Source organism: Narcine bancroftii, chromosome 10 (assembly GCF_036971445.1).
Source record: "Narcine bancroftii isolate sNarBan1 chromosome 10, sNarBan1.hap1, whole genome shotgun sequence".
In the NCBI taxonomy this organism is placed as follows: domain Eukaryota; kingdom Metazoa; phylum Chordata; class Chondrichthyes; order Torpediniformes; family Narcinidae; genus Narcine; species Narcine bancroftii.
The window spans coordinates 48,279,371-48,303,866 of record NC_091478.1 but is presented as its reverse complement, the minus strand read 5'-3'; the positions used below and the strand labels follow the sequence as shown (position 1 = coordinate 48,303,866).

At 39.4% G+C, this 24,496-nt stretch overlaps 1 protein-coding gene across 9 annotated transcripts in view; it reads right to left on the bottom strand.

The window, feature by feature from the left end:
* Positions 1–24,496, bottom strand: part of slc25a16 (solute carrier family 25 member 16) — a 174,783-nt gene that overhangs the window by 8,123 nt on the left and 142,164 nt on the right. For all 9 annotated transcript variants that reach the window (XM_069900882.1, XM_069900883.1, XM_069900888.1 and 6 more), the window contains 4 exons: positions 19,672–19,735; positions 17,436–17,557; positions 3,564–3,630; positions 316–478 (listed from right to left, as the gene is read on the bottom strand). In XM_069900882.1, coding sequence (XP_069756983.1) covers positions 316–478; positions 3,564–3,630; positions 17,436–17,557; positions 19,672–19,735 — 416 coding nt within the window. The remainder of the gene's footprint in view (positions 1–315; positions 479–3,563; positions 3,631–17,435; positions 17,558–19,671; positions 19,736–24,496) is intronic.

Sequence of the window (24,496 nt, the reverse complement as noted above, 5' to 3'; positions counted from 1 at the left end):
TTTATGCCGCCCAATTTACACCCAATTAACCTACAACCTCCCAGTACATTTGGAAGGTTCGGAGGAAACCGGAACTTCCGGGGACATGGGAAGAACATACAAACAGCACGGGATTCAAACCCAGGTCCTGATCGCTGATGCTGTAACACTGAGGCGTTAACTTTTACACTAACCGTGCTGCCCTCATTTATGACCAAATGAAGGCAAACTGACCATGCCCTAGATCTCAAAGACTAGTAGAGTTGCCATGGATCAGATCAACATCTTTCCCCACCCTCTTTTGCCATGCCCGTGAAGATGCAGATAAAAACTTACGACACAGTTTGAGCAATCGCTCCTGCTATTCCACCACACATCAAATTCACATGCGATTTCAATACCAAAACATTGGGATTATCAGAAGAAGGTCGCCCCAGCACTCGAGGGGCGTGGCTGAGTCCAATAGTCTTCAGAGTACCAAATGTGAAGAAGGAAATGCCTGAAAATAATATGAATACAGCAAAATAAATGTCTCGAATAACAAAATTTGTGAATGCCTTCTGTCCACAACACAAAAAACTGCAATAGCAGTGGACTCTTCTGAACAAACTTGAAGAGCAGGATTTTAAAAAATCAATGTGGAAGGGGAGAGAATGCAAGTGCAAAGGCCCTTCCTGCACAGTTTAAATCTTCAAGCAAAAACAATGCACCATCTCTTGGAATACTTAGCGGGGGCAGCAAGTAATCAAGAAGGGAAATGGGATGTTGCCCTTTGCTGGAGGGATTGAATTTAAGGAAGGAAATTCTGCTACAACTGTACAGGGAACTGGCGAAGCTGCATCTGGAGTACTGGGTGCAGTCCTGGTCTCCTTACTTGGGAAACAATAAACTAGCTTTGGGGATGGTGCAGAGGAGGTTCACAAAACATGCCAGTACAGTTTTATTGGCCATGAGAGATAGGCTGTGCCAAAATGTTCTTGAAACAAGCCTTCAGTGCACACGTACTTTTGTCACAGGGAAAAAATTTGCACAACATAAGATTTTTGCACACACTGATTAGAGGGAGCATTGGGGCACTTCAGAGACTCTTCCATCAAGAAAAATTGAGGGTTATGGGGTAGGGGGGATTTAGTACTTTTTTTAAAGGAATATACGAGTCAGCACAACATCGAGGGCCGAAGGGCCTGGACTGTGCTGTAATGTTCTATAACCCCAAGATTCAGGGTGGAAGATTTAAGACAGCAAGGAGGAACTGCTTTTTTCTAAAGAGTAGCATCACATATCCATACTACCATATATAACAATTACAGCACAGAAACAGGCCAGTTTAGACCTTCTAGTCCATGCCAAACACCTTGTCCCACCTAGACCTATTGACCAGCACCTGGCCCATAACCCTCTACACCTCTCTTGTCCATAGACCTATCCAACTTTTCCCTAAATATTAAAATCAAGCCTGCATCTACTACGTTGGCCGGACGCTCATTCCACACTCCCTCCACCCTCTGAGTGAAAAATCCATGCTCTCTTGTTTGAATCTCCCCCACTCTCAACAGAAAGAGCCTGTCCACATTGATTCTATCTGTCCCCCACGTAATTTTAAATACCTCTATCAAATCACCCCTCAGTCTTCTCTGCTCCAGGGAATATAGTCTTAGCCTGTTTAACCTTTCCCTGAAACTCAGGCAAGATTCTTGTAAATCTCCTCTGCACTCTCCATTTTGTTGATATCCTTCCTATAATTTGGTGACCAAAACTGCAACAATATTCCATATTTGGCCTCAACAATGCCCAATACAACATCATCATGACATCCCAACTCCTGTATTCAATACTCTGATTAATGAAGCCCAACATACCAAAAGATTTCTTCACCACCACCTACATGCAACTCCACTTTCAGAGAATTATGTTCCAGAATTCCTAAATCCCTTTGTTCCACTCCACTCCTCGATTGTCAACCATTTAACATGTATGATCTTTGCTGATTATTCCTACCAAAACGTAGCACCTCACACTCTCAGTATTGAACTCCATCTGCCATCTTTTGCCCACTCTTCTAACTGTCCTATATCCCATTACAAGCTTTAAAAACCTTCTTCACTGTGCACAACAGCACCAATCTTCACATCATCTGCATACTTACTAATTCAATTTACCACCCTATCACCAGATCATTAAAATATATGACAAACAACAGTGGACCCTGAGGGCCTCCACTAGTCACCAGCCTCCAATCTGACAAACAATTTTCCACTACTACTCTCTGGCATCTCCCATCCAACCATCATTGAATCAATTTCACTAATTCATCATTAATACCTAATGATTGAACCTTCCTTACTAACCTCTTATGAGGAACCTCGTTAACCTCCTTGAAAAACTCTAAGATTTGTGAAAAAAAATCTACCACACACAAAACCATGTTGACTACTAATCAGACCCTGATTATCCAAATAATTGTATATCCCATCTCTAAGAACACTCTCCATTAACTTACCTACCAGCCTTTTTTAAACATGAGCTATCCTCCAATCCTCCGCACCTCCCATGTAACCATTTACGGAGCGGAAACAGGCCATGTTGGCCTTTCGAGTCCGCACTGGTTCACTAGAACAACTCCAGTAGCTCAAACCTCCCGCTCACCGCCAAGAACCCTCCAACCCCCTCACCTCCATGTACACATTCAACCTCTTAAATGACAGAAGGGACCCTGACACAACTATTTCATTCGGAAGTTCATTCCATTCTGCCACCACTTGCTGAGTGAAAGAGCCTAAAGTGTTGCCCCCTTACCCTTAACTCGTGGCCTCTTGTTCCAACCTCTCCTGCCCTCAGGGAAAAGAATGTTTATGTCTCGTCTATCTATTCCTTTCATAATTTTAAATACCTCTAACAAGTCTTTAAATATTTCTGTCAGAGCCCCCTCTATTTCCACACTAACCTCCCTCAGGATCCGAGGGAATATCTTGTCAGAAACCGGAATTTATCCACCTCCTCATTAATCTGTATATGATCCATGACCTCACAACCAGATTTCTTTTTTTCACCTGACTTAATATTCCTTTCCTTAGTGAATACTGAAGAAAAAAAAAATCATTTAAACTTTTCACCCATCTCTTCTGACTTCTCACATTGCCTACCCCTCTGATCCACAAGGGGCCCAATTTTATTGCTCACAGGAGAGGGTGCATTCTCATTGAAGTTAAGACACATATAGATTATAGAAGAATTGGGGAATTGAAGATTATGGGAAAAACAGCTAGGTGGCTGACCCCGCTTTCATTTCGTAGGTTACATTGGTTGATGATAATTAAAATGGCAAAGCTTGAACAGTATTCACTGAATTCATCCTAAACCCATTCCCAGACCTTGAATCACCTTGCCTGATATGTAATCAATTTACTCCAGCCAACCCAAAATTAATAACTGAACGAATGGACAGATACTGAAATATAGTAAGGAGCTTTCAGACAATGAAACCCATGCAACAAGTAGTCGAAGGTGTGTGGACACTAGAGGGGCAAATGGAATTACCAGAGAACCCAAATGAGAAAAGATTTTCTTCAAACCTATTGATTTACCTGCATAAGGAGCCATGCCAATGATAGTAGGAGTTAGACCTCTGTAAAAGCCACGAAATCCTCCTTCCTTATAAACAAGACAAAAGCACCAAGATGTGAATAAATGACAATAAAACATGGCAACCCACAACAGCCACAACCCACAACATATCCCCATCCCCTCCCCTCCAGCTACAACTCCCACTGTCTCAGAAAAGCAGCCGACATATTAAAAGATTCATCCTACCGACCCTCTTCATGGCCTCCGGTCAGAAAGAAGATTCAAGGGAACGAGTTCATTCACGACCAGATTCAAGGACAGTTTCTTTACGAAGAGTCCTGAATGAACTTCATACCAGTAAAATGACGTTGCCTTTGCTCTGTCCCAACAGATCTCGTTGCCTTTGCTCTGTCCCAACAGATCTCTCTGTAACTGTATATCTAGGTCTAACTTGCTGTACTTCGTACGAGATCTCCACCAAGAGTGCTTGCAAAACCAAATTAATCACTACACCTTGGTAGAGGTGACAATAAAGGGGAGCTCGGTTCTGCCTCCACTTCCCTTTCAGGCACTGAGTGAGAAAGGTTTCTTACAACTCCCCTCCTGGTTTCTTACAATTCCCCTCCAACCTTTCTACGTTCATGCTACCCTGGGCAATATAGATCATCACTTTACGTGATGAGGCTACAAGTTTCTACACAAATAAATTTCACAGTTGCTTTTGTTTCAAAGGAAACAACCTAAACTGTTAACATCCTCTATCCCATCTCCAGTTACATCACATCCTTCCAGCGATGTGGTGTCGGAACAGTGCAGAGGGATAACGATAACGTGTTTATTGTCATATACATATGCACTGATAAGTAATGTTTTCTGGAGTTCCAGAATGATCTTCCAATACTTAAAATCAAAACCTTGGCAAAAAAGGCAAGAATCCTGCACATCATCTTATCTGTCTGTTCCACTACCTTTACACATGCATTCCAAGATCTTCAAGTTTCTCAAACATGTTAAAATTCTACAAAAATATTCCAAGAGACAGAGAGCCTGGCATCATGATGTCAATTCAATCAGCTCACCCTGTCAATAACAGCACAACAAAACCGACTTCCAAAAAGCTGGGATGGGGTGGGGGGGAAAGAACATGTCTACATTTATATCAACAGTGCAGCGGTGGAGGAGTCACGTGATGGAGTAGTGGCCGGTAGGGGAACTCCAGCCCTCTCCAGAAAAGTTAAAAAAAGATAGAGAAAAAACAAAGGCACAAACATAAAAACCATAACAAAGTGAAAGTAAAAGTGTGGAGAAAATGGCAGCCAAGAAAGAAAAACCAAAAACAACGGGAAGAAAAGAAGAAGGAAAGACGTCGGAAGAAGAAGGTGAAGGCCTTACCAGTACGAGGAGGCCCGCCATGGAGAGAGAAGCCTGCTCCCTGAGGTCAGTGGAAGCCCTGAACTCGGGACTACAAAAACGGCTCACAGAGCCAAACAAAAGTGCACATCGCGCATGCGCGAATCCTCGCGCATGCGCGATGCGCAAGACAAATATAACACTGACAGGAGGGTGGACCAGCTGAAGAGTAGATCTCCACAGCTGAAACAGACAACATCAACACAACAGCAAGAGGAAAACATAGAAAATAACGAGAACAAGGAGGAGAATAAAAATAAGAAATCAAAGAAACAACAGATGGCCAACCCAGAGGAAGAAGACTAACACCAAGACACTTCTAATAAAAATAAGAAGACCAAAAAAACCCAACAAAATAAAACAAACAACCCAACAAAAAAACCAGAAGAGACAGAGGTAAAGGACACAGATCCTGGAGTGGACTCAGAAGAGGAGGAAGAACACAGAGAAATGGAAGATGAAGGGAAGGGCAAGTACATGGACATATTTTTTTTAAAGAATATATGGAAACAGTAAAAGAATGGTAGTCACAAGAATTCAGTGAAATAAAAAGAATAAAAAGTACAGAAGAAAAAGTGAATAGATTAGAGATGATCATGACAGATATAGGAAAAAGAGTAGACAAGGTGGAAGAACGGGAAACAGCCATAGAAATGGAAGTAGATGACTTGAAAAAGAAATTAGAAGAATCTGATTAAAAAAAGTTAAAGAAACACAGGAGATGTTAGCTCAGAAGATAGATATAATGGAAAATTATAATAGAAGAAACAATATAAAGATAGTGGGCCTTAAGGAAGATGAAGAAGGCAAAAATATGAAAGAATTTATAAAAGAATGGATCCCCAGGGTCCTAGGAAGACCAGAATTACAGGAAGAAATGGAAATAGAAAGGGCATACAGAACATTAGCCCCTAAACCACAACCACAACAAAAACCAAAATCCATTCTAGTAAAATTCCTAAGATATACAACAAGAGAAAATATATTGGAGAAGGCAATGAAAAAAATAAGAGAAGACAAAAAACCACTGGAATACAAGGGTCAAAAAAATTTTTTCTATCCAGACATAAGTTTTGAACTCCTGAAGAAGAGAAAGGAGTTCAATGCAGCAAAAACGACTCTATGGAAAAAAGGTTATAATTTTATGTTAAAATACCCAGCGGTACTTAAAATAGTTATTCCGGGGCAGCAAAACAAATTATGCTCGGACCCGGAAGAAGCACGAAAATTTGTAGAACAACTACAAAACAGACAGAGAGATGAAGAGATGTAACAAAAACAAAAATGACAACAAACTATATGTATGTCTGTATGTAGGTATACATATATAAAAAAGAGCATAGGTAAGAACTAAGAAGGGAAAGAAAGGAAGTAAGGAGGGAATTAAGAGAGTGTTATATATGAAGATTAAAATCTTTTCTGGGGGGCTGGGTGGGGAAGAATTACAGTCACTGCGAAATCAGTTGACGCTTGCTAGCTGATTCACAAATCCAAATGGAGAGGGGTAATGTGGTTGCCCGACAAGGGACAAAGGGCAACTCAGAAGGGGGAGGGACTATTGGGGTTAAAGGAATTTTAGATATGAGAATAGTGGAAATATTTTATGTTTTAGAAATGTTGTCTTATAATGTGTTCAAAAAAAAAGCAGAAATGGATAAGAAGGGAAGGTGGTGAGGAGAAAATGGAAAGCAAAGATAAACAAAGTATGAAATGACTTTGTTGAACTATATGACTTTAAATATTAATGGAATACATAGCCAAATCAAAAGGAAGAAACTGTTAAATTTACTGAAAAAAAATTGATATAGCATTCGTACAAGAAACACATCTAACTGAAGTGGAACAGAAGAAATTAAAGACAGATTGGATAGGACATGTAACAGCAGCATCATATAATTCAAAAGCCAGAGGAGTAGCTATATTAATCAATAAAAATGTACCAATCAAAATAGAAGAGGAAATAATAGATCCAGCAGGGAGATATGTAATGATAAAATGTCAGATATATTCAGAATTTTGAAATTTACTTCATGAAAATTCACCTAATGAAGAAGATCAAAAATTTATGCAAGATATCTTTTTGAAGATAGCAGATACGCAAGGGAACATACTAATAGGAGGGGATTTTAACCTTAATTTGGACTCAAACATGGATAAAACTGGAAAAAAAACTAACAGAAAGAACAAAGTAACCAAATTTATAATTAAATCAATGCAAGAAATGCAACTTTTGGATATATGGAGGAAACAAAACCCAAAGGAAAAGGAATATTCATATTATTCGGGCAGACATAAAATGTATTCAAGGATAGACCTATTCTTGTTATCAGCCCACATTCAAGGGAGAGTTAGGAAAACGGAATATAAAGCTAGACTATTATCGGACCATTCACCCCTATTATTGGCAATAGAGCTGGAGGATATCCCACCAAGAATGTATAGATGGAGATTAAACTCCATGCTACTTAAAAGACAGGATTTTAAAGAATTAATTGAACGACAAATTAAAATATACTTTGAAATAAATACAGAATCAGTGAAAGATAAGTTTATACTATGGGACTCAACGAAAGCGTTCATCAGAGGGCAAATAATAAGTTATGTAACTAAGATGAAGAAGGGCTACAATCAGGAAACAGAACAATTGGAAAGGGAAATAACAAATATGGAAAAAGAATTAGCAATAAAGGAAGATACAACTAAAAGAAGAGAATTGGCAGATAAAAAAATAAAATATGAAACACTACAAACATATAAGGTGGAGAAGAACATAATGAAGACAAAACAGAAATATTATGAGCTAGGAGAAAAAACACACAAAATTCTAGCGTGGCAGCTTAAGACAGAACAAACTAAAAGAATGGTATTGGCATTAATAAAAAGGACAAACAAATTACATATAATCCAACGGATTATATGAAAACTTAAGGGAATTCTACGAGCAACTATATCAAACTGAAAACGAAGGGAAAGAAGACAAAATAGATGAATTTCTAACTAAAATTGAACTACTGAAATTACAAACAGAGGAGCAAAATAAATTAATAAAACCATTTGAAATAGAAGAATTACATGAGATATTAAAAAAACTACCGAACAATAAAACACCAGGAGAGGATGGATTCCCAATAGAATTCTATAAAACATTTAAAGACTTTTTAATTCCTCCCCTCCTGGAAGTAATCAACCAGATTGATAAAACACAAAGCATACCAGATTCATGCAAAACAGCAATAATTACAGTAATACCAAAGACAGGGAAAGATCCACTTGCACCAGCGTCATATAGACCAATATCTTTACTTAACACAGATTATAAGATAATAGCTAAACTATTAGCAAACAGATTGGCCGACTATGTACCAAAAATAGTAAATCTAGACCAAACTGGATTTATTAAAAAAAGATGAACAACAGACAATATCTGTAAATTTATTAACTTAATTCATGCAGTAGAAGGAAATAAAACTCCAACAGTAGCGGTTGCTTTAGACGCAGAGAAGGCCTTTGACAGAGTAGAATGGAATTATTTATTCAAAGTACTACAAAAATTCAACCTACCAGAGAAATATATTAATTTGATTAAAGCATTATATAAGGGACCATTGGCGAAGGTGACAGTAAATGGATATATATCAAACCAATTTAAATTAAGCAGATCAACAAGGCAGGAATGTCCACTATCTCCCTCACTGTTCGCGTTAGCGATAGAACCACTAGCAGAACTGTTAAGAACAGAAAATGAAATAAGAGGGATAAAAATAAAAGAGAAGGAATATAAAATCAGTCTATTTGCAGATGATGTTATAATATACTTAACAGAACCAGAAATATCAATAAAAGAATTATATAGGAAATTGAAGGAATATGGAGAAGTATCGGGGTACAAGATCAACGCAAATAAAAGTGAAGCAATGCCAATGAATAATGCGGATTTCACAAAGTTTAAGAAAGAATTGCCATTTAGATGGCAAGCGCAGGCAATGCGATACCTAGGTATACAACTAAATAAAAACCTCGCCATCTATATAAACTCAATTATCATCCATTAATGAAAAAATTACAAGACGACTTAGAGCATTGGAAAGACTTACCACTAACACTGATAGGAAGGATAAACTGTATTAAAATAAATATTTTCCCAAGGATACAATACCTATTTCAGTCATTACCAATACACCTAACAGAGAAATTCTTCAAGGAGTTAAAGAAAATAATAAGGAAATTTTTATGGAAAGGGGGGAAACCGAGGATAGCACTAGATAAATTAACAGAATGGTATAAACAAGGAGGCTTACAACTGCCAAACTTTAAAAATTATTATAAAGCCGCACAATTAAGATACCTATCAGATTTTTATCAAACAAGGGAAAAGCCAGATTGGACTAGATTAGAATTAGATAAAATAGGGGAAAAGATACCTGAATACATATTATATAAATGGGATGAAAAATTGGTACAACATAGAAGTTCTCCAGTATTACATCATCTACTCAATATATGGAAGAAGATTCATGTAGAAAGAAATAAAACAAATTATCAATTACCAAAACTAATATTGACGCAAAATAAGTTACTCCTTTTTACAATAGACAACCTTTCCTTTAGAGAATGGGAGAAAAAAGGGATCAAAAGAATAGAAAATTGTTTTTCAGGAAATAGATTATTATCCTTTGAACAAATGAACAATTACCATTTGAGATCTTACTTGGACAAATGAGGAGGGGAGTCACGTGATGGAGTAGTGGCCGGACGGTGAACTCCAGCCCTCTCCAGAAAAGTCGGGAAAAACAAAGGAAAACACAAAGGCACAGAAATAAAAGTTACAGAAAAGTGAGTATAAAGGTGGAAAGAAGATGGCGACAAAAAAGAAAAATCGAAAGCAACGGTAAGAAGAGAGGAAGAGAAGACAAAGGAGGAAAAAGGTGAAGGCCTTACCTGTCCGAAGAGGCCCGCTGCGGAGAGAGAAACCTGCTCCCTCAGGTCGGTAAATAATGGACTACAAAAATGGCTCGCTGAGCCGAGTAAAAGTGCGCAACCGCGCATGCGCGATGCGAATGAAAAAAAACACACCTACGGGAGGGGGGACCAGCTGGGGAGTCGATCTCCACAGCCGGCAACGACAGCTGCAGAACACCTGCAGAAAGAAGAGACCACAGAAGACAATAGAAACAAGAAAGAAGAGAAGGAAAGGGCACCAAAGAAACAACAGATGGCCAACCCAGAGGAAGGAGAAGAGGAAGAGGAAGAGTACAGTGAAATAGAAGAAGAAAAGAAAGGCAAGATAAAGGATATACTTTCTCTTATTAAAGGATACATGGAGTCATTTAAAGAATGGCAAACACAGGAATTTAAGGATTGAAGAAAAAGAATAAACAACACAGAAGAGAAAATGAATAAAATAGAGATGACCTTAACAGAAATGGGAAAGAAAATGGACAAGATGGAAGAGTGGGCAGTAGCAGCAGAAATGGAGGTAGAAGACTTAAAAAAGAAATTGGAGAAATCTAATAAAAAAACTAAAGAGACACAAGAACTACTAGCTCAAAAAATAGATACAATGGAAAACCATAACAGAAGAAATAACATAAAGATAGTGGGCCTTAAGGAAGATGAAGAAGGCAAGAATATGAGGGAGTTTATAAAAGAGTGGATCCCTAAGACCCTAGGATGTCCAGAACTACAGCAAGAAATGGAAATAGAAAGGGCACATAGAGTATTGGCCTCTAAACCACAACCACAACAAAAACCAAGATCTATTGTAGTAAAATTCCTAAGATATACTACAAGAGAAAAGGTACTGGAGAAGACAATGGAAAAAGTAAGAGAGGGCAACAAACCACTGGAGTATAAAGGGCAAAAAATCTTCATTTATCCAGATATAAGTTTTGAACTCCTAAAGAAGAGAAAAGAGTTCAATACAGCAAAGGCGATTTTATGGAAGAAAGGGTATAAATTTATACTAAAGCATCCAGCGGTATTGAAAATATTTATTCCAGGACAACAGACTATTCTCGGATCCAGAAGAAGCACGAAAATTTGCAGAATTACAAAAATAGACTGAGGGAGGAAGACGGGTAATGAGAGTTAAAATGATCACGATTGATATGTATGTGGGTAAAGACAAAAATAGACTGAGGGATGAAGACGGGTAATGAGAGTAAAAATGATCACGATTGATATGTATGCGGGTAAAGAGGTATAAGAGTGAATAGAGACAATGTGCATACGTGAATGTATCTGTACTTAGAGGAAAATATAGATAGTATAGACAAGAATTAATAAGGGAAGGTAATGGAATAGAGAGAATAAGGAGGGAATTAAAAGAGTGACCTTTGTGACATATGAAAAGTGAAATCTTTTCTGGGGGGGGCGGGGTGAGGGGAAATAGCGGTCACTGCAAAATCAGTTGACGCTTGCGAGTGGATTCGCAAATCCAAATGGAGAGGGGAGATGTGGTTGTCCGACAAGGGATAAAGGACAACTCAGGAGGGGAAGGGGAGATTGGGGATAAATAAGATAGAAATAGGAGAATAGGAAAATGTTGGATGTTGTAGGAATGTTGTCTTATAAAGAGTTGAAAATAAGAAAACAGAAATGGAAAAGGAGAAAAGGTAATGATGGAAAAACGGAAAGAGAAGATAAACAAAATATAAAAGGGCTACGCTGAACTATATGACTTTAAATATTAATGGAATACATAACCAAATTAAAAGGAAGAAACTACTAAATTTAAATGAATAAATGTATTCCATTAGAAAAAATAACATATAGGTTAAGAAATAATATTGAAATATTCGAACAAGTATAGGAGTCTTACATTAAATACAATAGCGAAAACCTACCGGGGACAAACATTACCTAAGTTGATGGAAGGAGAAGGAAAGAAAAGAATGGACTCAGTAGAATTTCTGGTGTATTTTTGTTGAATGACAACATTGTCTGACTGGCTTAATGCAACCTAGATTGTATACCTAAAATGGATGAGAGGGGGGGGGTGGGGGGGTGGCTTGGGAGGAGGGGGGGGGGGAGAAAAAGTCACTGTATATGTGTGAAAAAGAAATAGTGTATATCATGGCTAATGTGATTTATGGTGTGAAAAATAAAAAATTTTTTAAAAAAAAGGACAAATTAGGAAGCAGTCTGAGGTTACCAGAGGGAAGTAACTTTGAATATGTGATTACAGATACAATGATAATCAAAAGATTTATAACAAATATGTATATTAAACTGCAAGAAAAGGAGAATGAGGAAACAAATGGTAAAACTAAACAAAAATGGGAACAAGATTTAAATATAAAGATAAAAAAGGAAACATGGGAGAAGTTATGTTCTGGAACGATGAGAAATACAATAAATACAAGGTTACGTATGATACAATATAATTGGATACACAGGCTATACATTACACCTCAAAAGTTAAATAAATGGGACGCAACAGTATCTGATAGATGTTTTCGATGTAAAAAAGAAATGGGAACAATTCATGCAATCTGGACATGTGAGAAAGTAGAAAAATTTTGGGAAGATCTAAACCAAATATTAAATAAAATTATAGAAAACAATATACCAAAGAATCCAGAGATCTTCCTCCTAAGTAACATAAAAAACAAAGAATTTGGAATTGATTTGGATGATGCACAAAAAAGATTTGTTAAGATAGCTCTAGCCGTAGCAAAAAAATGTATTATGTCAACCTGGAAATCGGAAGATAATTTGAAAATACAACAATGGTATATAGAAATGAATAAATGTATTCCATTAGAAAAAATAACATATAGTTTAAGAAATAATATTGAAATATTTGAACAAATATGGGAGCCTTACATGAAACATAATAGAGAAAACCTACCGGGGACATTCACTACCTAAATTAACGAAAGGAGAAGGAAATGAAAAGAATTGACTCAGTGGAATTTCTTGTTTATTTTTATTGAATGACAACATTGTTTGACTGGTTTAATGTATCCTAGATTTTGTACTTTAAATGGACGGGAGAGGGGAGGTAGGGAGGGTGGGATGGGAGGAGGGAGGGGGGGGAGAAAATGGCACTGTATATATTTGAAAAGGAAAAAGTATGTATCATGGTTAATGTGGTTTATGGTGTGAAAAATAAAAAAATTTAAAAAAAAAAGAATTTGGCGAAAGAAATTCCTCCACATCCCTGTTCTAAGCAGATGACCTTCAGTCCTGAATTTGTACCCCTTTGCCCTAGACTCTCCCACCATGGGAAACAACCTTTCTACACTTACTCTGTCCATGCCGTTCAACATTCAAAATATTTTAATGACATTCCCCCCCACATCCATTCTCCAAAATTCCAATGAGTACAAGCTAAGAGCTATCAAACATTCATCATCCGATAACCCTTTCAATCCTTGAATTATCCTTATGAACCTTCTGAATCCTCTCTGATGCCAGCACATCCTTTCTTAAATGAGGAGCCCTAAACTGCTCTCAATACTCCACGTGAGGTCTCACCAGTGCTTTTCCATGCCTCAACACATCCTTGCTCTTATATTCTATTCCTCTTGAACAGGGCATTTGCCTTCTTCACCACTGACTCAACATACAAGTTCAGGCTATCCTGCATGAGGACTCGCAGGTCCCTTTGCATCTGGGAATTTTCCATTTTCTCTCCATTTGGAAAATCAACTACTCATTTATTTCTTCCACCAAAGGGCATGACCGTAAATTCTCTGACATTGTACTTCACTTGCCACTTCTCTGCCCATTCTTCCAACCTGTCCAAGTCCTCTGCAGCCTCCGTGTTCCCTCAACACTACCTGCTCCTTCACCTCCCTTCGTATCATCTGCAAACTTGGCCACAAACCCATTCATTCCATAATCCAAATCATTAATATACAACATAAAAAGAAGTGACTCCAACACCGATTCTGTGGAATGTCACCTGCAACAGACAGCCAACCAGAATAGAATTTGTGCTTTCTGACTCTCTGCTTCCTGCCAGTCAGCCAATGCTCTACCCATGCTAGATGTTTCCTGTTATTGCATGAGCTATTGTCTTGTTAAGTCGCCTCATGTGCAGCACCTTGTCAAAGGCCTTCTGAAAATCCATATACACAGCATCCACTGCAGCTCCTTTATCAAGCCTGCTTGTTACTTCCTCAAAAGAATTCCAATAGGTTTGTCAAGCAAGATTTTCCCTTAAGGAAACCTATCTTGTCTTGTGCCTCCAAGTACTCCGTAACCTCATCCTTGACAATTGACTCCAACATCTTTCCAACCACTGACATTAGGCCTATAATTTCATTTCTGCTGCCTCCCTCATTTCTTGAACAATGGGGTGATATTTGCAATTTTCCAGTTGATTCCTGAAAGATCATTACCGATGCCTCCACAATTTCCACCACTATTTTTTTTCAGAACCCGCACATTCTTCCCTGAAATAGTCCCTGCATTCACTTCCCTTTCCTGATATCGTTTGACATCTGGCACACTGCTTGTATCTTCCACAGTGAAGACTGATGCCAAATTCTCATTTAGTCCCTCTGCCATCTCCACGTCTTCCATTATTATTTATCCAGTGTCATTTTCTAGTGGCCTGATATCTACTCACCCCTTTTACTTTTTATACACTCAAAGCTTTTTACATCCTCTTTGATATTATTTTCTAGTCTACTTTCATACTTCATCTTTTTGCTCCTTAAGAATTTTTTCGTTCCCTTCTACAAGTTTTTAAAAAGCTTCCCAGTCCTCTGTCTTCCCACTAATTTTTGCTTCCTTGTATTCCTCTTTTGCTTTTACGTTGGCTTTGACTTCCCTTGTTAGCCACAGTTGTGACTTTTTTTATTTGAATATTTCCTCCTTTTTGGTCTGTATTTATCCTGCACCTTCCCCATTTCTCACAGAGACTCCATCCATTGCTGTTCTTTCATCCTCCCTCCTAGTGCCGTGCCGTGCCCCTTCCAACCTACTTTGGCCAGTTCCTCTCTCATCCCACTTTACTCTCTGAAAATACTGACACATCTGACTTTAATTTTTCCTCATTAAATCTCTAATTGATGGCAGCACTGTAGCAGCAGAGAAGCTGTGCTCCCATGGGGTCCAGCCGCCCAATCGACTGCCGTCAGCTCCACACAGGCTTGGAATGGCTTGTTAAAGGAGGCAACAGTGGTTTGATTTGAGACCCCGTGACCTCGGGGCCGCACCCAAGATGGCGGTGCCTATTAATCAGGAGCAGGCACAAGATAATGCAGACTCTGGGGAAGTGGATGACTGGAGCAGGGCATCAAGGGTTGGGAAGATACCGGCAGGCTCTTTCCGGATGTGATAAAGTGGGGGATTGATGAAAAAAATAAAAAAGGGTTGGGAAGATCACCCCAACGTCTGAGAAGGAGAAGCAGAAGAGATGCCCCACGCTTGTGGCTGAGGGACCAGTGCAAGCGGCGGGCTGCTGGAGAATGCTGTCAGGAGACTCATGCCAGACTGCTGGAGATTGGCTTGAACTGGTCAGATGAGTAGCAGGTATTGGAACTGGGACGTGAGGGGGTGCCGAGGGCACTGAAGGATTCCTGACTGTGCCGGAGGTTCAGACCTGAAGCTCGGGTCACCAATGGTTTGGACTGGACTCTGTGTCTGTGGCAGCAGCGGAAATGCTGGAGGTATGCTGGAGAGTCCCCCCCTCCCCCCACCAGAGACACACGATGATTCTGGGGGGGTGGTGGGGGGGGGGGGCTTTCTTTTGCTTCTATTTCTCTGACTGTAAGTCTGACTATGTCCGACTGTAAGAAATGTAGGAGGCGCTTAGGCAATTCCTGCTAGTGGTGAATCTGACTGCCTTGCAGCAGGCAAAAAGAAATTTCATGTAGCAGGACACTGTTTTATTACTATGACAATAAATTGAATCTTGAATTGAACTCAGTCATATTGTGATCACTGCCCCCTAAATGTTTCCTTCACTCTAAGCCCTCGGGCGGGTGGTGGGGGGGGGAGGAGAGAGACGGCACCACAACTCAGGTTGTAGTGGGGAGGGGGGGGGGGGTGGAGAGATACGCCAGTGCGAATGGAAGGGGCTGGATACAGCAGCACAATTCGGGTGGGCTTAAATCTGGGGCAGCTGGCTTTTGTTCTGAAATCCAGAAAAATCAGAAATTCAGAACACCCTATCCCCTAAGGGTTCCAGATAAAGGATTGTGTATATGGTAACCTATGACCATGTCCTCCTTTTGGAATGGCCACCCTAGCTGATCCCCTCATGGGCTCTACAACAACCTGCTCTAAAAAGCCATCTCATAAGTATTCTATAAATCAGTGGCTTTCAACCTTTTTTCTTTCCACTCACATACCACTTTAAGTATTCCCTATGCCATAAGTGCTCTGTGATTAGTAAGGGATTACTTCAGGTGGGACGTGAGTGGAAAGAAAAAGTTTGTAAACCACTTTTTTCATCGTCCATAATTGACTCATTATGTGCAGGGTTTCATAACTCCAAAGGAAATGGGCCAATGACAATTTTTCTCAAGCAAAATATTTAAGTAACAATTGGGTCCAGTGTAGTGGTTCTTAACCTTCCCTTCCCACTCACATCCCACCTTAAGTAATCACTTATTAATCACAGAGCACGGATGGCATAGGGATTGCTTAAGTCAGCATGCTGATCAAATACTTATCTACACTAATCCCATTTATAAGCATTTCACTCTGTACCCTTCTATACATTCATTTTACTTGTATCATTGACCATTAGTCATAACTTCTGGCTGCTCAAAGACATCTTTAACATTTAGTATTTAATTTATACTCTATTTGTTACTATATTTTACATACCCGCAAGAATTTCAGTACAATATACTTTAATATATCACAAACTCTCATTATTTGAGAGACAACATACTACCTGCATTACATCTGTGGTCACAAAGTCTTATCCATGTCCTACACCACAGTTTTTAACTATTGAATCCCCCATCTCAGTGACTCCTCTATCCTTTCTACCCCAATGCACTACAACTGAAGTAACCACACATCCATTGAGGACTCACTACCTTCCCCAGTATCCCAAAGCAAACAGTAATTACAGTGTTACGGTGATAGTTTTCCAGCACTTTTTGCCTGGTCCCCTTGAACAGCCCAACAGTCAACCTATCTGTCAATCTACTGTCAGAGGATGCTTAAAGAGTTGGGTGATCACCCATGCCACAGAGTCTGGTGGCTGCATTCCAGAGACTTTAACTGTGTTTAGGGTGCTATCTTTCAGTCCTAGTTAAAGCCATCAAGATTTTAACCTGGACAGTCAAAGAAAGTTTGCAGAGGATGGGGGTGGGGGGAGTCTGTGGTAAATCCTCCCAAAAAAATGAACAGATCCATCCAATTACATTAAGTTGAACTTTATACACACAATCATATTACATCTGAAAAGCAAACATTACACTAACAGTTGTTGAAGCTATGGCTTCTAAGCTCAAAACACACAAGTCCTAAACTAGTTTATTAACATGATAGAAAGATTGAATACGCACCTTTGCATAAATAACTCGAAAAGCATCAATGATTCCAGCGTACTTGTGTTCACCCTTCACTTGGAATGCCAGACGTGCTCGAATCATGTCCAGTGGATAGGTGCACACCACTGCAGTAATCCCTGCAAGACAGCACTATTTATTGTCCATAGTTCTATGGAAGTCCGTAAAACTCTATTATGCAGGGATGCACTAGGATATGTATAACGTCAGTGCATTCATAATGAAATCCAGCTATATTTCGTAAAATAGCCATCTGCAACACAAGGTTTTCCATAAGACTGCCACTCTTAATGGCCACATGTACTCACTATGAATACTGGATCGAGGAATGAAATGGCCTGCTCCACCAATGAGTAAGATTATGGTTAATATAATCTTGGCTTCAATATCACTTTCTTATCCTCTCTCCATACCCTCCACTTTCTTTAGTTGAAATGACTAGTTGTATTCAAAATGGGTCAGTGTCATTGATTCTATCTCCACAACCTTTAGGATAGAAAACACCAAAAATCCACGAGTTTCCAAGAGAAAGATTCCTTACCAGATGAAATGAGCGACCCTTTATTCTAATTCTGCCCCCTAGATTAAGATGGCCCCACTGAGGTAACATCCTCTCCCTTTGACACTTTCCCTCAGAATCTTTGAAACATCATCCATTCTTCTCAGGTCCAGTGAATATCAGCCCACAAAGTCCAGCAATGCTTCTTTCCCTCACCTTTCAAACATTTAAAACTCTCTTGCCCAGAATAACAAGAGCATGCACCAACTCCAAGCCCTTCCAAGTCACACACATACTTTGGAGATGTACAACTTTATGGTTGATAGGACAAGTCTTGAATTCTCCATGCAATGGCATCATGAAACCTCCACCACACAGTTAACAGTTTAACATGGCAGCTTCCAACACCTTTCTGAGAGTAACTGGATCCTGAAGCCAGTGAGCTCCAAGTCAAAAAATAGAGGCGAATGGACAAGTCACAAAACTCAGCAAGATTATTTGTAAATCAACTCAAATCTAATTAAGGCATAATTCAGAAGTGTCACAGAATACATTCAATATCTCAGGAGCAGATCATGCAATTTGGTGTCATCCAGGATAAAGCAACTCAGTTGACTGGCACCCCATGTCACACCTAAATCATTCCCTTCATCAGATCACACACGTGTCTACAAATTGCAATTCAGTCACCTTCAGTAGCACCTCCTAAATACTGTGACTTTGATCACATAGTACAAGGAAAACAGCCTTATGTCATCCCACCTCCTCCAAGTCAGGCCATTGAGAGCAGGAGCAAGGACATCACACTACAGTTATGCAAGATGTTAGTGAGGCTATACTTTGGAGTACTGTCTACCAATGACATGAAAGATATCATTAAACTGGAACTTACAGGGCTGGTAGGCTTGAGATAGAGAGAGGCTGGATATGCTGGGACTTTTCTCCCTGGAGTGCAGAAAGATAAGGGTGGGGGGGTGGGTACCTTATAGAGGCTTATAACAACATTGGGATAAGGTCAATCGTTTTTCATTAAGGCAAGAGAATCCAAAATTAGAGACGCAGCTTTAACAGTAAGAGAGGAAAGATTTAAAGGGATCTGAGGAGAACTTTCTTCACACAGAAGATGATAAATATATGGAATGGAGCTGCCAGAGAAAGTGGGAGAGGCAATGTTTAAAAGAGATTTAGAATGGATGAGAAAATAGGGACCAAAGGCAATCAAATGGTACTAGCTTAGGTGGACAAAATGCATGACAACCCACCATCCTCAAATTACACATTATATCGACTTGGAAATACAATGCCATTCCTCCACTGCCCATCAGAGTAGAATGCAGGCATTCTATAGTCGAAGCTCCTTCAGCACACAGTCGCCATTCCTATTTGGGATGAGCAATAAAAATCTGTCCTTCCCAGCTCTGCCAAACTTGCAAGAGGGAGAAATAAAAGCACTGCACAGACAACGAAAGGTTTTCAATGGAGTATGTTGGAGTGATGTGGAGCCAGTATCAGTCAGGCTGGATAATGCGGAGCAAACAGATGTGTTCCAAATAGTAAAAATGATCCCAGCAAACGATTATTCCTTCTCCCTACCAGCTGAAAATAGTCAGACACTGTCATTCATGCAAATATTCATTTCAAACTTCAATTCAGAAAAAGAATCTTTGGGAATGTCTGAACATTCTTTGGAGGATGAACTGGGAACCGATCTAGAATTCAAAAAGAAATAAATACCTGCCATGGATCCAGCCATCAATCGGTGAATGTGCCCAGTAATACCCAGTTTGCCGATTAAAATCTATGCAAAACAAAATAAAGATCTATTTATTTTCCATTTTTGAATGCAAACTCCATCCCAGTTTCTGCCAATTATTTTTACATATGCAGCAGTACAACTTGACATTCTCAATCAAGGTAAACGTGAAGTACATTGAGAAATGATCAATGCCGTGAGGTACCCTGCACTAAGGGGAGAGAGATCCTCAGTCCAAACAGCAACAATACATACATGGGGTCACCAATACTCCATCCAGCAGATTAAGATGTGATGGTAGAATTTTAGCAGTTCTAGACAAACACATGAGCAAGAAGAGGAGACTGTTAATTCGACATTCATGTTTGCAATACATATCGTGGGCCAAAGGGCCTGTTCCTGTGCTGTACTATTTTATGTCCTAAACAATGAATGTAGCACAAGCCTGCCAGTTTCCAGAAAGACTTGGCACATGGCAGGTACAATAGCTAACAGGTAATGAGAGAGAGAGAGAGAGAGAGAGAGAGAGAGCAAAGGGCAGGGGGAGGAAGTATATTTACTCGCAGCTCCCCATCCCTTCACTTCCTTCTGTTATCAGGGAGCTATCCTTGATCCTGTCCCCCAATCACTTACCTGCTTTTTTCCTCATCTACCCTCCCATCTGCATCCTCTGAGCAGTTAGCCTGTGCTCCTCCCCATTCCCCTTCCTCCTCTCCCTCCCTACATCACACTTTTTATTCAAGTTCCTGGTTTTGTTTTTCACTAGACCTGATGAGGGCCCAGACCTGAAAAGTCTGCTACCCTTTACTTTCCATGGATGCCGTGTGACCGGCTGAGTTTCTCCAGCACGTTTGTGCAGAATTTCTTGTTCATCTTAAAACATAATAGCAAAGCAGCTAACTTACCTCTCTAGTACCTGGAGGTCAAGATCACAAATCTGGAGGTAAGTGGAATTTAAAAACACCAACAAAAGACTAGAATCATTAAGTGGAAACAAGGATCAAACTTCCACAGTTATTTTTACATTTAAATTTAGACATGCAGCTGTGACAGAGTATTTTGAGGTGGTTTGGGAGGAATTGCTAGAGCAGCTTGCACACATACATTTTAAAACACAGAATTTTTGCAGAATGCTTTTTTGCCGAGGAGCAACATACAGTTTACCTAGGAGAGCATGTGATCTTTGCAGGCAGAGACAGAACAGTTTTGCTCTCAGAAAGAGAGTGAGTGAGAGAGAGAGTCACGGAAATCAGTTCCAGAGGGACAAGCTGGCAAACTTTGGAAGGCTGCCTGGTCAAAGGAGAAGACTGGCAGTGTGAAAGGTGACCTGAAAGAAAGAGGATTATCTGGAGAACCCTGAAGGAGGCAAGTTTCATCAGCAAGACTGATTGAGAAGGAATCAGTTGCGGATGTCCTGGAAAAGGAATCTCTCTCTGCAAACCAGCAAGAACCCTCCTTAGTGGTAACCATTTGCCTGTTAAGCACCAAAGACTGGTGAACTTTGTTAATGCTAACTTCTGTGCACAGTCCAAGAATTGCCTGCAACCAGTGAGATTGGACTGTGATCCAAAGAACCTTTCTAATATTAAATATACATTACACACACCTGCGCTTAGTAGTAGAGGGGGGATTAAGTGGGTTAGGTAAGTTAAGTAAAAAGTTCAAGTTTAATTCTATTTTCTTGTTCAAATATAATTAAAAACTACTTTCGTTTAAGTAACCCTGTGTTGTGGTGCATATCTATTGCTGCTGGTTTTTGGGGTCCTCTGGACTCCGTAACACAGCATGTTAACAGGCTGACTCATTTCACCTAAACATTGATATCTCTCTACAGATGACTACTTTCTACACCATCAACTCTGCCAATCTTCACATCATTCACAAACTTACTAATCTTGCCTCCCATATCTACACTGTGACAGATTATGTTCTATTTTATATTGTATATAGATATGTTTTAAAGGAGAAACGTTGTGGCAGTTTTTTTAAAGTGTAGGTCACATGCAAATACATCAAACCGATCTCATTTAAAATACTGGAGCTCTGCTCAAGCCAGATATGTCAGCTCCAAATGCCTTTGTAAAGGTTTTGGGGAGTGCCTAAAGAGACTTCACAAATGGGTTGTCGTTTTGGAAAGCAATGGATGAAATAACTCAGAGGACTAGGTCTGGAGCCACAGGCTGTCTGAGGGCAGTTTTCTGTTCTAAGAGGCTCATGTGGTTTTGCAAGTAGAGAGAGTCAAACAGGTTTTTCTCCGACAGAGAGAGAGAATTCAGTTATTCAGTTCTACAGTTCAGCAGCAGCAGCTGCGACTAGAACAGGACAAGCTGGCAAGCTTGTAGAAAACCCCCAATTTGAAGATAGGTGGTGAGTGCTTAGTTCAGCCTGGTCAAAGCCCTTGTGGTCCATACAAGAGGAGAGGACTGACTGCATAATGTTTCACTTGAAATAAGAGAAACAAAAAGGAACTCTGTGGTGACCTGAAAGAAAGAGGTTATCATCGGAAATCCCTGATGGGCCAAGTTTCTTCGGCAAGACACTGATGTGGCTAGAAGGAATTGGTTTATGTCCAGTGAATAACAAATCTCTCTCTGAAAAACCGACAAGAACCTTCCTGAGTGGTAACCATTTACCTTTCAAGCACCAAAGCCTGGTGTTCATAAATGTTAAATTCTGTGCACAGTATAAGAATTGCCTGGAACCAGTGAACTTGGAGGAGTGAGAAGTGAGATTGGAATGTGAATCAAAGAACTTTTCTGAATTTACACACACATTACATGCATGTGTGCTTAGAATTTGAAGGGGGTTAAGTAAGTTAATAGTAATGATTTAAAGTTTGATCCTGTTTTCATGTTTAAAGACAATTAAAAGCAACTTTTGTTTAAGTATCCATTTGTTGAATTTCTCTTGCTGCTGGGTTTTGTGGTCTTCTGGGCTCATAACAACAGTCATTCACATACTCTACAATAATTAGGATATCAGCGCCAATTCTTTTGGAACACCAATAGGTACAGGCATCTAATTGGAAAAACACTGTACCATCACTGTCTTGTCTCATACTGTTAAACCAACTAGATCTAGTTTTCCAACCTACTCTAGGTCCCACAAACACACACATTTTGTACTAGTCTCCTTTTATGAAAGTCCATGAAAATCGCATCAATTGCCATACCTTCAATGACACACTTCTTCCAAAGAATTCAATCAAATCTATCAAACAGATAAAAGCACATTGAATGTGCCTGATTAGTTCCTGCCTTTCCAATTGATCATTTATCCCTTCCTTTACAATTGTTTCCAGCATTTTCCCCTTCACTCATGTTAGGTTCCTATACCAAATAGCTTGCACTTATCTTGAGATTCTTCAAGTTCCACTATTCACCTTGAACAACCTAGTTCTAAATCCTGATCACCCCATTTTATTCAACTCCTAAGTGTAACACTGTCATGACACATTTATTCAGAGAAATTTTTAAAGATCATTAAAAAATATAAATGAAACATTTTCTAAATATATAAAGGAAGTTAAAGTCCTTGTGGCAATTACAATAAATGCAAATTGAAGAACCTTAATCATCAGTCAGCAGCGACCATCAATCCAGAAACAATTTCAAATACCACTTGAGTAATTTAAATCCACATAATTAACTAAAACTGGAATTAAAACTGGTCTTATTGAGAACACAGATTATAGGGTTGCATTTAAAATCCTTCTGTCATTAACATCCATCAGTGAGGGAAATCTACCTTTACAAGTTCAAGTTTATCATCTGACTGTACACATGCAACCAGATGAGGCAGTGCTTCTCCACTGCACACACATACACACACAATATAAAAGACATAGAAAACATATATGTATTGTTGGAAACTCCAACAACTGTCAAAAATGTGAGCAAATAAACAAGGTTTTGGAAAAATAAATAAAAATAGTTTAAATAAAAGTTAAAAATTGTTAAAGTAAATGTTCTCCAAAGCAACACACAACCCCTTGGGAGGAAACATTCAGCCAGCAAAGCGCCCCGGTCGTGCCTGCCCACAACAGCTAGACAAAGTTTAAATAAAGTTGTGTTTGAATAAAATGGTTCCGCCCAGGATGAAGATCTGGTCGATGCTGCTCACCACTGGGGAAACTCTCCCAGTGTCTCCCTATCCCTGCCTAGTAGGAGAATCTTTATTAGTATTAGGTATATTAAGAAGGCTTTATCTGTAAACTTGGGGGAGGGGGTTAATTATGACGGCAGCACGGTTAGAGCAGGAGCTGTTATGGTACCAGCGACTGGGGTTCAAATTTAAATTTTGTAAGTTACAAGAATTACTTGATTAAAGTGAACTTTACATTATTAAAGACCACAATATTACAAATTACTTTACATTTTGCACTGTCTTTTATCTTTTACAGTGTATTCTTAATGCAGGTGTATTAGGCATTGAAAGAGTGAGTCTCAGTCAACCAGAAAATTTGCATTTCCTGCATCTGTGATCCCTGTAGGTGCTGGACAATGGGGATTTTACTCTACATGGATCTAATAAATATGTACAAATATTTTGGAATAATTTATTCTGTAACAGCCTGCAGGAAGAACCTAGTTCCCAGTTTGGAAGTCCTGATTTTGATGCCCTTGTACCTCCTTCCAGATTGTAGTAGGTCAAAGATCCCGTGTGATGGATGGTAGGAGTCCTCGATAACTTTTCAGCCCTATTTAAGCAATGCTGAATGTTGTCAATAGAGGAAAGTGAGACTCAAGAAATCTTCTCAGCATTTTTGATGATCCTCTGTATTGATTTCCAGCCTGAAGATTGCAG